This window comes from Penicillium macrosclerotiorum (genome assembly GCF_028827735.1).
Source record: "Penicillium macrosclerotiorum strain IBT 26536 chromosome Unknown utg000003l_segment0_segment0, whole genome shotgun sequence".
Taxonomy (NCBI): domain Eukaryota; kingdom Fungi; phylum Ascomycota; class Eurotiomycetes; order Eurotiales; family Aspergillaceae; genus Penicillium; species Penicillium macrosclerotiorum.
The window spans coordinates 1,430,349-1,444,736 of record NW_026643083.1 but is presented as its reverse complement, the minus strand read 5'-3'; the positions used below and the strand labels follow the sequence as shown (position 1 = coordinate 1,444,736).

Genomic DNA, 14,388 nt, shown 5'->3' with positions numbered 1-14,388 from the left:
CCCATCAGCAGGAGAATTAATGAAACCGTAAATAGATGGAGTGGCATCATTTATCCGAAATGCATGACTATTTTGAAGTTCTGGACTCCGCAACTCAATTCGAAGTAGACTTGCGTGGCCGGATACTCGGGAAACTTGGAGCAGTCGGAGCGGCGAAGCCCGAGCTGGAGCCCGGCGGCCGTCCGCCGAAGGAAGTATTCGCCGCATCAGCCCTCCTCGGGCCTTGCTTCTCAGCCTGTCTTACGTCGCAATCAGAGGTTCAATAACCTCAAAGTCTTCGATAATACTCCATTTTAATGAAAATAGCACCATGAGAACATTGAAATTCTCTAGAGGAACAGTCTCCCACATCGCTATCCCATCTTCTTTCGGGCATTGAAGAAACCTTAGTCAAAAAGCGCCATGACAATCATATCCGGCCCAGATGATAATTCAAGTCATGCCTATGATGAGATTATAGTTTCCATTGTGGATTATGTCTACAACTTCCAGATCACGGATGATAATGCTTGGCTGCGAGCCAAAGCAGCTCTGATTGACGCGCTCGGAGTCGCTTTGGAGAGCGTCCATACAAGTCCAGAGTGCGCCCAGCTCTTGGGGCCACCGCTGCCCCTTGCACCAGGCATTTCAGGTCTCTTTCGTCTACCTGGAACATCTCACCAGCTAGATATTTTGAAGGGGGCCTTTGACATGGGAACGATGATCCGGTACTTGGATCATAATGATGCATTTCCGGGCGCCGAATGGGGTCATCCTTCAGGTAGGTATTCTGTCTCCTTAATAAAAGTCAGGTATTTGCTGACCTTTGATGACCAGACAATTTGGGAGGTATCCTGGCAGCGGCGGATATCTGCAGCCAACTCGCATTTGCTCAGGGAGACTCATCACTTGAGATCTCCATGGGTCAGGTACTCTCCGCATTGATCAAAGCCTATGAAATCCAGGGCTGCTTTCAGATAGCAAATGCTTTCAACAAAGTCGGGATTGACCATGTCATCCTTGTGAAAGTGGCCTCGACCGCCGTTATCTCGTGGCTGTTGCGTCTCTCGCCAGAGCAAGCCAAAAGTGCTGTCTCCCATGCATGGATGGACGGTCACCCATTGCGGGTGTATCGACAGGCTCCGAACACAGGCCCTCGTAAAGGATGGGCAGCTGGTGATGCGTGTATGCGCGCTGTTCATTTGACATTGCTAGCCAAAGCCGGTCAACCGGGCGCTACGACAGCCTTGACGACTCCGCGGTGGGGCTTCTACGACGTATTATTCAAAGGTAAACCATTTGAATTACCACGCCCCTTTGGAACATGGGTGATCGAAACAGTCCTCTTTAAGATCAATACCGCAGAGGGACATGGCATGACGGCAATCGAAGCAGCACTTCAAACCGCTGAGACAATGAGACAGAAAGGATTAGATCCGGCTATCGACATTCGCAGCATTCATGTGCGCACACAGGAGGCTGGAATGATTATTATCAATAAGCATGGAGCGCTGCACAATCCCGCTGACCGCGATCATTGTCTACGATACATGGTAGCCGTTGTGCTACTCAAAGGGACGCAAATTGAGACGGCGGACTACCAGAATGACAGTCCATGGGCCACCGACGAGCGGATCGAGGCATTGCGCCAAAAGATTACCATGGCCGAAGACCCAGAATTTACACGCGATTATCACGATCCTAATGTTCGTAGTGTGTCAAATTCCTTGTCTGTCACATTAAATGATGGCACACAGCTTCCCGACGTGGTAGTTCCATACCCCTTGGGCCACGTTCGTCGCAAAGACACCCTCAGCCAGGTCTACAACAAAGCTAGAAAGAATCTGGGGCTCCGACTGCCAGCTGAAAGGGTGGAAAAAATCATGCTGCGGCTCGCATCCCCCGATTTTAGCTCGGTACCTGCGTGTCAATTCATCCACATGTTTCATCTTTAGCCAGGGCCGACGATTGTCTTTAGGAAGCTGGCATTCTCAAGTGAGGGAACCTAATAATGATCTCAAAAAGTAGTATATACTATGTGCATATGGCATAGACTACAGAAATTCATTATCCGAGGTGCCAAAACGTGGGTTTGGGCCGGTTCGTCATTTTAAGAGACCAGACAATGCGAATAACTTCAGTTGACAACCGTACAAAATAACCATGAGTCTAAAAGTTCTCTCTATAGGCAACATGCTATACGGTCCTGTATCTTGCCCCAACGTCGAGCCGGTTCATCTTCATCGTGACGAATGCCATACTAAGATCATCTTTTAATGCCGGACCGGGGGATTCGGCTATATTGTTCGACCGAATTCGTGGTTACCACTAGAAAGTCCACTTAGAAAAGAGTCGAAGTCAACTGCGTCTGTCGGTAAAATATGAGAGGTGGTATCTTCCGACATCAAGAACAGCCCATTGGTATCCATGAGATCTCGATTGTCGGCCTGTGCCTCATGACTCGTATTTATCTTGCCCGAATCGAGCGAGTCTCCCAAAGGGAAAGAATAAACATCCCAGAACTGGTCTCGAGCACCAGAACTGGCGGGAAAGGATCCCATTGCGTCCATTCCAAACAAATCCCCGCCGGGGCCTTGATCTGTCGACGCAGTTGTCGGTCTGGGAGATACGGCAGCTGATTGCGACTGAGCGCGGCTTCCCTCCTTCAGAGAACGAAGGCTCTCAGAAATTTGGCTACAGAGGCTAGTCACATGTCTAATTTTAGACGAATAGGACCCAACACATGCATTTGCAGCGAGACATTCTGCCTTGGATGCGAAGAACGAAATTGAATCGTAATCAGCTTGGTCATCGGAATTATGGCTTTTGACCAAATGAATATACACCTCGAGAAAGGAGAGCATAGAATAGTTGAGGCAAATACTAAAAGAATAACATGTCAGAAGAGTATACGAGCTACTTGGACATGGGACATTGAGTATACTTTTCAAATACCGTAAATCCTGATATGCCATCTCCGTGCTGATAACTCGCGCAAAGCCCCTTAAACAGAGTGAGGCTGTCCCGAGCGTGCCCCAGCCGGGACTTTCTACTCTGCGCAGTGATCATGCGACGCTGAATCAGTACCCAACAGGTGGAAAGTGCATATCTCAGCTCCATGGCACAGTATTTATTAGGAGGCGAGATAGGACCAGGGCCAGGAGGTGACAGCACATGCTCATGTTGAACGGCCCATGATCGAAGCCTCCTTCCAATCTTTTCGCCGCGGCGATTGATGGACTCTCTGCCAATACGACGCACCTCTGCCGAGTACAGATTGCGGTAGAGCTCTTCGTGGATATGAGCCAGTCGCACTCGCGCCGTGAAGTGGTCTTCGTCTGTGGGCAAGGGAACGCTGCAATCGTACGAAGGTAACAAACACGGCTTTCCTGCAATCAGCGAAGCATGTTTCTGAAAGACGATTAGACGGTTAGAGAAGAAGTAACGGAGAGTCCTCAAACAGGCCAACAGGATGACTTACATCCACAATAAAAAGGGACCAAAACAAATTCTGACGCTCAATTTCAAGATGTCCACTTGTCGTACCATGTCTAGAAATGGCATGGTGGAGGCCAATGGACTTTGATAGCTGGCATGCCTGAGCAAACAGGGTCTCAAACATTGTGAATCGAAAATATTTGAGAGCAATTAGGGCCTGTGCAAAGATTAATCACGTCATCACGAGATCGACGAATATATGGTCGAAGACTTACAAGGCTCAGTAGAGCTTGGATATTCGCCACTCGAGGTCTTAGGAGTTTTTCGAAGTTATTGTAGCATCTTTCCGCATTCAGAAGAAGATTTGAAACAAGGCCATCTTCAAGCGACCCACCACGCACAAGTCCGGACTTCCTGGAGGCGCCGAGCTTGGCAGCAAGGGTCTGGAGAAGGATATGATTGAACGAGGTAACCCACGCAAGATCCGGAAGCTCTGTATCCGCTGAATATTGCTCCTCCATGGCAGATAAGATACTTCGGGGATCGAAAATAGGTAACAATGGACAGAGGTCAGACACATAAGTATCCAAAAAGACTTCCATCAGCGCACGAGGAGGAATGCTCGGGGCAAGATCTCCTGGATTGGGTTCCAGCACAGATGGGCTTTCTTGTGCCATCATCTCAAAGAGCTTTGTTGCCTCCTCCAGTCGACAGCGAAGCGCAGAGGTGGATGATTGAAGAGCCTCATCTCTGCTATAATCTGGCAATGACGCCATGAGCTGACCACATGCGTTTTGGGCCTCTGCATATAATGTAAACATTGAGCTCAGCCCGTAGAACCGCTCGTATCCGTGTTCCCCGACAAACAGGTAGTAACGATCAGATTGAAGCTTGACCAAACTGTCATCATCGAAATGTTCAGAATCCTGCATTGCATCATCTGGTAATTCCATAGGACTAGATTCTTGACGATCATTCCAAGAAGGGGTTGACTTTTGGTGGGCTTGCATGGAGCTGGAGTTTTCCATTACAGAGAGACATCGAGAGAGGACATCCTCAATTTTGCCTAGGCGATTCCCCAGAAGTTCAACGTCATTGATCCTATGAGGGGACAAGGAAAGTCAGTGAAGCCTCCACCGAGAAGGATGAGACACATACAGCCTTTTGGTATGATTGACCCGTTTCCCCTTGTTTGAGAAACCACATGACAGATTGGACTTCTGGCAATTGGAGCACTTTGGGTATTCTTTGTTGCATTTGACCTTGCGTACCCTGCATTCATCACATGCAGGCTCGTACGACGTATGGTGCATGGTGGTCGAATTATTACTATCCTGACTGGCCTGTGCTGACTCTGGATCATTCATGATTGTTTGTACAGGTGTAAAGTGGGAAAAAGAAACGACCAAAAGCAAGTCAAAGAGGAAATGGAATAAAAAAAGAGAAGAGGCAGGCTGGCAGATAAAATTCAAGCCCCTTTGGCCCCATCTGACTTGGGTTACAGAAATATCTCCGCTGCATGAAATAGGAAAAGGCCGAAACTGAGCGAGAATGGCCCGAAATATTTAATCCTGGCAGGTGCCTTTAGACCGATTGCATGGCCCCGTATATTGTTGACAAACTCAACCAAGGGCGGGGCGGGCTAAAACGTAAGGCAAGTTGACAAGGGTCGAACTAGCATGATAACGCTCACTTCCAATGCCATTACAACATCAATTCCATAGTAAATGTTTCAAGAACATGAAGGAAGCTTTTTGGCGCGTCTAGGCACAATGTAGTCTCAAACAAGAAGTTTTTTGATCGCGGCTTGAAGGGGCCGCGGAAGAGCCTGCATGACCCGCATGCAAATCGCTCGACATCCATCCGGTAGCCAACTCCCAGGTGTCCATGTGTAAAATATAGAGACGTAGAAGCGTCGATTGGATGTCGATCTCTATGGGTCAAAGGTCAATGCTGCTGGCTTGTTGACCCACACTTCCTCAGGGCAAGCTTGATTGGCATGGCTGCAGGCGAAAGTGTGGACTTTTGGGCACGGAAAGACCCAGGTAAATCCAAGACAGGGCGTCGCGGTCCGCCGGATAGCATCCACTGGCCTCCACTCGGTACCAAAGATGAGGCATTTGCACCAAATTGATATACAGTGTTGTTCCAAAAGATTTTGTCCATGATACTTTAGATCGTCTACTTTACCGCCTAGAGTTTATAATTCGAACGCGCATATTCGCGTTTCAAAGCACAGTAATAAGCATTTGAATATTAATATTCTCTTTTGCAGTCCTCCAATCCGAAAACCCCGCGTCTAGAAAGAAAACGTAGATGGGATAAATGAGGATCTTGAGTATCAACAACGCTCACAAAAGCGTTCACCGTGCCAAGACTTTAGTGTTGGACGAAAAGTTTTATGAGATGCCACTGATACGAAGGAGTCATCATCATCTTATCAATTGTCACACTCGCGGAGGGATCACCCCTAATTTCCTTCACTAGTGAGTACCAAAGAACGTGCGTTTTTGACAAGGCCCGTGCTGGCAATCACATCTTTCTATGGTTGCATCCTCCAAGCGACCCATATCCGAATCTCGTATTCTGTGCAAAGTGAGTGGCGGAATGGCGTAGATCGAGGCCGGCTGGGTCAGCACTACCACCAGTAGAATTATCACTTGTCATAATTGACAACCCATTCATGCAAAGAAGTGGACCTTCATTGAATAACGGAAGCCTTGTACCCTACGTAGGGCAACACGTCTATTCCAAAATAGCTTGCTTGTACAGAACCCAGAACGGTTAGGCCTTATCACGACCTCGAACAGAAATGGCCCAGTTGAATACCTTCCCATTATTCATATTTAAAAGGATCTTTCTTACTTTTATCTTATTTATGTTTCCTGATATTCCAATTATTGCCTTTCATGTTGTCGTTCATATTATGGCGGGCATTCAGGACGATTCGAAAGCTTTCCAAGGGGCTCAAACTTCTTTACCTCCGTTGTACTGTACTCATTGTCGAACCCAGGCCAGTATTTTCGTACAAGAAAAACATGGCAGATAGCTCGGCTTGGCACCGAAGAATTTCTAACAACATGACTCGTCCTTTATTTCATATCAATATGGTTTGCATGAAGCGATGTCATTCTTCACGTTTACGAGAAAAGCCTGATCTCCACGTTCTAATCACGGCCCGCTTGCGTAATGATATCTTATATTTGAGTTTCCACCTTCTGATGGATCCAACGCCTAGGCTTATCTAGCGGCATTTTCCGCCATTCGCTCTTTACCCGTCCATGGTCCGATTCAAATGGCCGGTGTAAATCTGGCTAGGGCGCCAGATCCGCGCCGTTCCCGCTAGAGAATCCATTAGTGAAGGTGTCAATACGAGGAGAAACCCCACCGCTGCGTCACTCACCCATAGCCTCTCGCCAATGTGCCATGAACCCCTGGGTCCGAGCGACAAGAGAGAGCGGAAGAATGAATTCACTAGGAAAGCCCCTAAGCATAGAGATATGCAACGTCAGCTGTTGATACTTTATCATATTAGCCAAACGTCAACTCACAGGGCCTGGTATACAAGGGCCGCGAAGAGATCGGCATTGGGTCTTAATTTGCGCGTAGTGAAGTATTCGTCTTGTGATGCCACTCGATCCACTTCGAACGCAATCTTCAGCACCGGGTTGTGAGATATTTCTTCCGACAGCTCGTCCAGAATTTGGCGAATAAAGGTGAAGCGAGGGTCAGTCACTCGGTAAATTCGATGCCCGTATCCGTAGAGTCGTTCCTTGCCTGTTTTGACACGCTCGATCTTTGCTGGAATATTTTCAATGGAGCCAATTTCCTCGAAGTTCTTGTAGGCTACCTCAATGGCACCGCCGTGCAGGGGCCCATAAAGGGCTGAAAGCGCCGATATCATGCAAGAAAAAACATCTGGCAGTGATGATGCAGTTTGCAAGAAAGCTGTAGTTGAGCAGGTCATTTCATGATCTGCAATAAGCACCCAAAGTCGCTCAATTCGATCCACATAATCGGGGTTGGGTAGGCCAGTGGATTCCTCGACATGGCCCATCATGAGCAGAAAGTTCTCAATATATGAGAGACCCGGCTGCGGGGGTGTGAAAGGACGACCAACATGGTGGCAGTAAACAGCCGCTGTGACCATAGGCAGGGTAGCCATCAGCCGGATAATTTGGTCATCCACCAAAGGCATATTTCCTAAGTACAGATTTTTCGCTGCGTGAGCAGGGATAAAGTCCATTATACTTGATTGCACGGCAGACAATCCAGAAATCATCATTCCGATGATAGACGAATTTGGCCTAGAATGGTAGCCCTTGAGTATGAAGATACACTTCGTAGCCAGTGACCCAAGAGCAGACTTACGGGAATGCCCGGATAACTTTGAAAACAGATTCATCAATCAGAGGGACATTGATTAGCTTTTCGTGTAGCCCCTGGGCCTCTCCTGGAGTTGGCCAATGCCCCCAGATTAGAAGATGAGCTGTATCAATAAATTTCTTCTTGCCGACAATATCTGCAATGTCATATCCACGATATTGAATCGTGCCTTTCAAGCCGTCACTATATGTAGCTTAGTTTTTCCCCACCTTTCCTTGGAATGATACCAGTGTACATACATGAACGTAATCTTGCTTTCGCTAACGGCAGTATTGGAAAATCCCGGGTCAAAGACACGGATTCCCTGGTTCGTCTGATCTTCTGGGTGCTCCGGATCTTCAGGAGCCTTGATTTGCTTGAAAGCACTGGCATTGACGGCATTGCGCTCGATAGGAACAGAGTAGTACTGCCCAGTGCGACTGTCCACAACGTGCAAAACGGGTTGGTCTTCTTCCTCTCTTTTTACGCCATTTCCCTTCGCTGAGCCGTTGCTCACAGGTGGCTTTATTATCTCTGCAGAAGGCATAGCGTTGTAGTTTAGAACAAATGATATAGCGGTGATCGTGTTCTTAGTCACACAGTGATCGATTCATTCAAGTGGCCGGTTGAGCGGCTTTGGGCTTCGGCGCTTAATATTGCTTCGGAACTACCTCCTTCTATTGTCTTTTGGATGTATTATTCCATGTATCGTGACTCGTGAAGCACACATTGCCCATTTGCAATTGCTTGGAAGTATTTGCTTCGGAAGAGGCCCGAAGTCGGCCTTCGGCGGCCGGCTGCCGCATGAGTCGAGTACGGTTGAGTGCCCCGAGGTGCCGATGTCTCCGTCGGACAGATACGGTCCGGCAAATTCAGGAACCTCGGTCGATTCTGGAGCTGTGTCAGCATGTATGCAAGGTCTGTAAATTATTCAGAGAACACGGCTAGAGGAAGCCTGCTGCGTGATAAATTTGTATATGAGTGACAGACAGAAAACCATACACCCCGCCTGTCCATATAGGCCTGGTCGAAGTTGGGCCTGTGAATACACCCATCAAATAACCAAAATACAAATCATACATACGCCCATCATGCAGCTGGAGCAACAAGAGCGGGCGCTGGCTCGAACCCTGGTCATTGAGCTGTTGGCGTGAGTATCGCAACGACATCAGGAAAACGAATTCAGACTTACATCACCTAGATACCAATTTGCCTTTCCAGTACACTGGTAAGTATAGCGTGATGAAGAGAAAGCAAAGAAGCTTGCTGAATTGACATGGAACCAGGATCGAAACTCAAGATGAGTTCTTGTCACAACCCAATGCAGTAGAGCGATATATAGAAATAGGACCAACAAAGGTTCTGTCCACAATGGGGAAAAAGACGGCTGGCAAGAAGTACCACCAGCAGGACCAGCTGCGCTTGCTGCATCGAGAGTTTTTGTCCTATTCAGAAGATTACGCCCGTATTTGCCATGAATTCGACAGACCTCAATCTCTTGCACCAGAGGAATCACCAAAGCGGCAGATCTCCTCGACTGCATCTTCTTTGTCCTCAGTTGCCACAGATAGCCCTAGACCTGAGTCCAATTTAGTGACCTCGTCGCCCAGGGTGGCGCTAGTGGAAGATAACCTCCTCAGTGCTGGGGATATTGTCGTCGCATTGACAGCCCAGAAGCTTAAACAACCATTCGACCAGGTACCCACGGAGAAATCGATTCGTGAGTTATCTGGAGGTAAATCTGAAATAATTCAATCATCCAGTTGTTTTAAATGAATACTGATCTAAGAGCACCAGGGAAATCCACACTACAAAATGAACTTATCGGGGACTTGGTCACCGAGTTCGGCAGAACTCCGGATGGCTGTGAGGACTTTCCGCTAAATTCTCTCGGAACTTCCTTGCAGTCCAGCTTCACTGGACGCCCAGGAAAAACCATTTCTGCCCTGATATCGAAATTATTCTCGTCTAAGCTTCCTGCAGGGTGGAACCAGGCCGCCGCTCGTGCTTATGTCAAGGAGCAATGGGGGCTTGGTCCGCAGCGTCAAACGGCCATCCTATGTTTTGCTGTGACCTTGGATCCAAGAAATAGGCTTGAAAATACGCAGCAAGCTCGAGAGTTTATGGACAGCATCGTAGATCGATATAGTAAATATGCTGGAATCATCCTCAGTACTGGGGCCGATCGGACCGAGTCTCTTCATCCCACTTCAAACGCCATGGTCGACGCCAGAGCAGTGGAAAGTCTACGACAAGAGCAGCGAAGCTCATTCCAGCATCTTTATCAGGCTTTGGCAAAAATTATTCAATCTAACACGAGCGATGCCAGAGAAAGAAAGTCCCACAGCAAGAAGCTCTGGCAAGCTGCAGAGAAACAATTAGACACCTGGCGAGCAGAACTGGGAGAAGACTACTTGACGGGCATATTACCCAAGTTCGATCCCCTCCGAGCTCGAGTGTACAATTCCTGGTGGAACTGGGGACGCGTGGACATTGCTGCATGGTTATTGGAAGCCTCAACGTCTACTGAATCACCCGATGCTGATGCATCATCCACTGAGGCCCATATTTTGCGCATTTTGAACCGATCTGATGTCAGCTGCTCGAAAATTCTAGACTATGCTATCTCGCTATTGCTCGAGACCCCGTACAAGAGACTGCACAATTTGAAAACAGAGGATTGTCTCCAAAGTTGCAAAGACGCAATTCATGAAAAGCCACTGTTCCGTCACACAAGCCCGCCTTTAGAGCCGCGCACAACCGTGACATCAAAAGGTATTGTGGAGTATGAAGAGGTCCAAAGAACCATTTTCGGTCGACCAGATACATATTCTGCCCTAATGAAACGAGGCAGCCGTTTTGAATCTCCCAGTCAACAGAGACCACCATTCATACATCTGCGTCGTCAGGAAGGCTTTCACTTCACTTACAATGAGGATCTCACATTATCCTTGCTCAAGTCTTTAGACGCAGCGACTTCATATGGGGTGACTTTTGTTAGCAAGACAGTGCTGATCACCGGAGCTGGTGCGCAGTCGATCGGGGCAGAAATCGTCAAGGGCTTGTTGACGGGAGGAGCCAAAGTTATTGTAACGACCAGCCGATCCAATTATGATTTTTACCAGTCTTTGTATCGTAATTATTGTGGCCGCGACTCAGAGCTCATTGTCTTTCCGTTCAACCAGGCCAGCAAACAGGACTGTGAAATGCTTATTTCTCACTTGTATTCCGAGACATTGGGCACCGCGGGTGATATTGATTGCGTTATACCTTTTGCGGCCATCTCGGAGAACGGGCGGGAAATCGATGGGCTTGATGGTTTCTCTGAAGTCGCTCACCGGGCCATGCTAGTTAACCTACTTCGCATGTTGGGCTGTATCAAGCAACAAAAGCTCGCTCGAGGATATATTGCTAATCCTACTCATGTTATTCTCCCGCTTTCGCCAAACCATGGGACATTTGGTGGAGACGGTCTTTACTCCGAGTCAAAAATCGGCCTGGAAACCCTCTTTAACCGGTTTCAATCAGAAGGCTGGTCCGACTACTTGACTATTTGTGGCGCGGTTATCGGTTGGACTCGCGGAACAAGTCTCATGAGTGCGAACAACATTGTTGCGCAGGCGATCGAGACTCATGATGTGGTGACTTTCTCGCAATCCGAGATGGCCCTGAATATTCTGCTACTCATGACACCCGAAATCATTCAGAAATGCGAAGAGGTTCCGATCTATGCAGATCTTGGCGGTGGAATGCAACGACTGGAAGGGCTGAAGGAACTGTCTTCGGCTGCGCGCCGTAGTATCCAGTCACAGTCTCGGACAGCAAAGGCCATCGCGGCAGAGGATGAACAACAGCAGATTGTCCTGTTCGGACCACCTCCTACAGACATTGCTCCCCCTCAACGGCAGTTGGCAAACATACAAATTGGTCATGCTGAGCTGCCTGAGTATGAGAGCGTTACAGCGGGCACCCAAGTGGCTGGTGAGCTGATTGATTTGAAAAAAACAATCGTCGTGGTGGGCTACTCGGAGCTAGGACCATGGGGCAGCGCCCGCACGCGATGGGAAATGGAGCATGCCAGGGAGTTTAGCCTCGAAGGCTATGTCGAGATGGCTTGGATCATGGGGCTAGTCAAGCATCTCGACGGCGACATCCAGGGCACACCATACGTGGGCTGGGTGGATGCGAAGTCGGGGGATCCCGTTCAGGATGTTGACTTCAAGGACCGGTATGGGTCTTATATCAAAGACCATGCTGGCCTCCGGTTTATCGAGCCGGAACTATTCGATGGGTACGATCCAGCCTGCAAGGAGTTCCTGCAAGAGGTCGTGGTAGAGGAAGATCTCCCTGTCTTCCAAGCACCTGAGTCTGTCGCCCAGGCTTTCAAGCTCAAGCATGGCGATAAGGTCATTATCTCTCCAAGATCCATTGAGGAAGATGAATTTGAGGTTCAGTTTAAGTCTGGGGCGCGATTCCTAGTTCCCAGATCGCAGCCCTTCAATCGACTGGTGGCCGGACAGCTCCCTACGGGTTGGAATCCTAAAAAGTATGGTATTCCTGACGAAATCATCTCCCAAGTTGACCCAATCACTATCTACGTCTTGTGCTGCGTCACGCAGGCTATGTTGAGCGCCGGCATCAAGGACCCATATGAGCTCTATCGCCATGTGCATGTGTCCGAGATTGCCAATTGTATTGGTACGGGGGCAGGAGGCCTGTTGGCCATGAGAGGTGTCTACCGGGATCGCTATCTTGATCGCGATGTTCAAAGCGACATCCTCCAGGAATCTTTTGCCAATGCTATGGATGCTTGGGTGAACATGCTTCTTCTTGGTGCAGCCGGGCCCATCAAGTCTCCCTCGGGGACCTGTGCTACTGCTCTGGAATCGTTGGACATTGCTTGCGAGGCGATCCAGTGTGAGAAAGTCAGAGTGGCCATCGTCGGTGGGACAGACGATTTACAAGAAGAGATGTCCTACGAGTTTGCGAACATGAAAGCCACTGCCAATAGCGTCGAGGAACTTGCTCGCGGGCGGGCGCCCAGCGAAATCTCGAGGCCCACCGCAAGCTCCAGAGCCGGCTTCGTGGAGTCGGCAGGATGTGGCGTGCAGGTGTTGATGAGCGCCGAGCTCGCTCTGGAGATGGGCCTTCCAATTCAAGGAATCGTCGCCTATTCGCAGATGGCGGGCGATAAAGTCGGTCGGTCAGTGCCTGCGCCAGGAAAAGGCGTGATGACGGCCGCAAGGGAGTCCGCTTCTGGGCCTTTGTCGCCTTTACTGGATTCCCGCTTCCGCCAGAGGCATTTTGACGATTGGTTGGTTCAGATCCAGGACTGGAGGAATCTGCAGATAGAACGAGCCAGCCGGAGTGGACAGCTCTCGCCAGGCATGGTCGAGGTCATCGAGAATGCTACAGCTAATCGACTTCAGGATGCACGTAATCTTTGGGGTTTGGAATTACGGCGTCAGGATAGCGGTATCTCTCCCATTCGTGCGGCCCTGGCTGTCTGGGGTCTCGATATCGACGACATCGGTGTGGCGACGTTTCATGGCACATCGACTCAAGCAAATGACAAGAATGAATCCGAGGTCATCAATACCATGATGGATCACCTAGGACGCTCGAACGGGAACCCCATCCTCGTGGTGTGCCAGAAGCATCTGACGGGTCATCCGAAAGGCGCGGCAGGTGCCTGGATGTTCAATGGAGGACTTCAGATTCTACAGTCCGGGATCGTGCCTGGAAACAAGAATGCCGACAATGTGGACTCAAAATTAAGGAATTTTGAGCACCTAATCTACCCTGCTGAGACAATCGTCACCTCTAACATCAAAGCCTTCATGCTCACCTCCTTTGGATTTGGACAGAAGGGGGGCTTGATGCTGGGCGTGGCGCCACGATATGTTTTCGCCGCGATTGACAAGCCTCGATATGAGACCTATCGCATTAAGTGCACTAGTCGCATGGCAGCCGCTAACCGTGAGTTCATCGAGCGCCTATGTACCAATTCTCTTTGCCAAGTCAAGTCGGCGTCAGCGTGGTCACCTGAAGACGAAGCCTCGGTATTCCTCGATCCTTTCGCGCGAGTTTCTCGTATTGGGGACGAGTATGCCTTCGATGCGGGCAATCTGCATCCTGCTGAGGCCGATACACCGTCGGAGACTTGTTCGGAGACAAGTTCAGGTCGAAGGACGGCGGTCGAAATGCCATCGACCCCCAACGCGGTCGAGTTAGTCGACGGGTGTCAGAAGTGGGTGGAGAAGGCGGTTTCGATGGAGGGCGCGGCGCATGTCGGTGTTGATATCGAATCAGTAATGGCGATCAACATCGACAACGAGGTTTTTTAGAGCGCAACTACACAGAAGGTGAACAACAATACTGTCTCAGTGCGCCAAACCCCCGGCAGTCCTTTGCAGGACGGTGGGCGGCCAAGGAAGCCGTGTTCAAGAGTTTGCAATTACCCTCCAAGGGGCCAGGTGCGCCGCTCAAAGAGATCGAGATTCTCAATTCTGGCGGAATACCGACAGTGCATGTAAGTCTGTCTGTGATCCACCTTTTCAATTCCTACCAGCTAATAGGTGCGGTAAGCTTCATGGCGATGTGCGT

General features: G+C 49.3%; 4 protein-coding genes across 4 annotated transcripts; 2 read left to right on the top strand and 2 right to left on the bottom strand.

Annotated features, from left to right (window-relative positions):
• Positions 1-402: 402 nt before the first annotated feature.
• Positions 403-1,895, top strand: N7462_003415 (2-methylcitrate dehydratase; the record flags this gene model as incomplete). The annotated part of the gene is made up of 2 exons (XM_057075141.1): positions 403-760; positions 817-1,895. Coding segments are annotated over 2 exons (1,437 nt in total), but the record flags the coding sequence as incomplete, so codon positions are not given.
• Positions 1,896-2,276: 381 nt separating this feature from the next.
• N7462_003414 (Zn(II)2Cys6 transcription factor) lies at positions 2,277-4,784 on the bottom strand (the record flags this gene model as incomplete). Its single annotated transcript, XM_057075140.1, has 5 exons — positions 2,277-2,673; positions 2,924-3,390; positions 3,461-3,634; positions 3,693-4,518; positions 4,576-4,784. The coding sequence occupies 5 exons, from the start codon at positions 4,782-4,784 to the stop codon at positions 2,277-2,279; spliced, it is 2,073 nt and encodes a 690-aa protein (XP_056934645.1).
• Positions 4,785-6,688: 1,904 nt separating this feature from the next.
• On the bottom strand, positions 6,689-8,329 carry N7462_003413 (citrate synthase; the record flags this gene model as incomplete). Its single annotated transcript, XM_057075139.1, has 5 exons — positions 6,689-6,759; positions 6,821-6,903; positions 6,969-7,724; positions 7,789-7,986; positions 8,043-8,329. The coding sequence occupies 5 exons, from the start codon at positions 8,327-8,329 to the stop codon at positions 6,689-6,691; spliced, it is 1,395 nt and encodes a 464-aa protein (XP_056934644.1).
• Positions 8,330-8,873: 544 nt separating this feature from the next.
• Positions 8,874-14,129, top strand: N7462_003412 (uncharacterized protein; the record flags this gene model as incomplete). The annotated part of the gene is made up of 4 exons (XM_057075138.1): positions 8,874-8,932; positions 8,984-9,010; positions 9,069-9,502; positions 9,580-14,129. The coding sequence occupies 4 exons, from the start codon at positions 8,874-8,876 to the stop codon at positions 14,127-14,129; spliced, it is 5,070 nt and encodes a 1,689-aa protein (XP_056934643.1).
• Between the last annotated feature and the right edge of the window lie 259 nt (positions 14,130-14,388).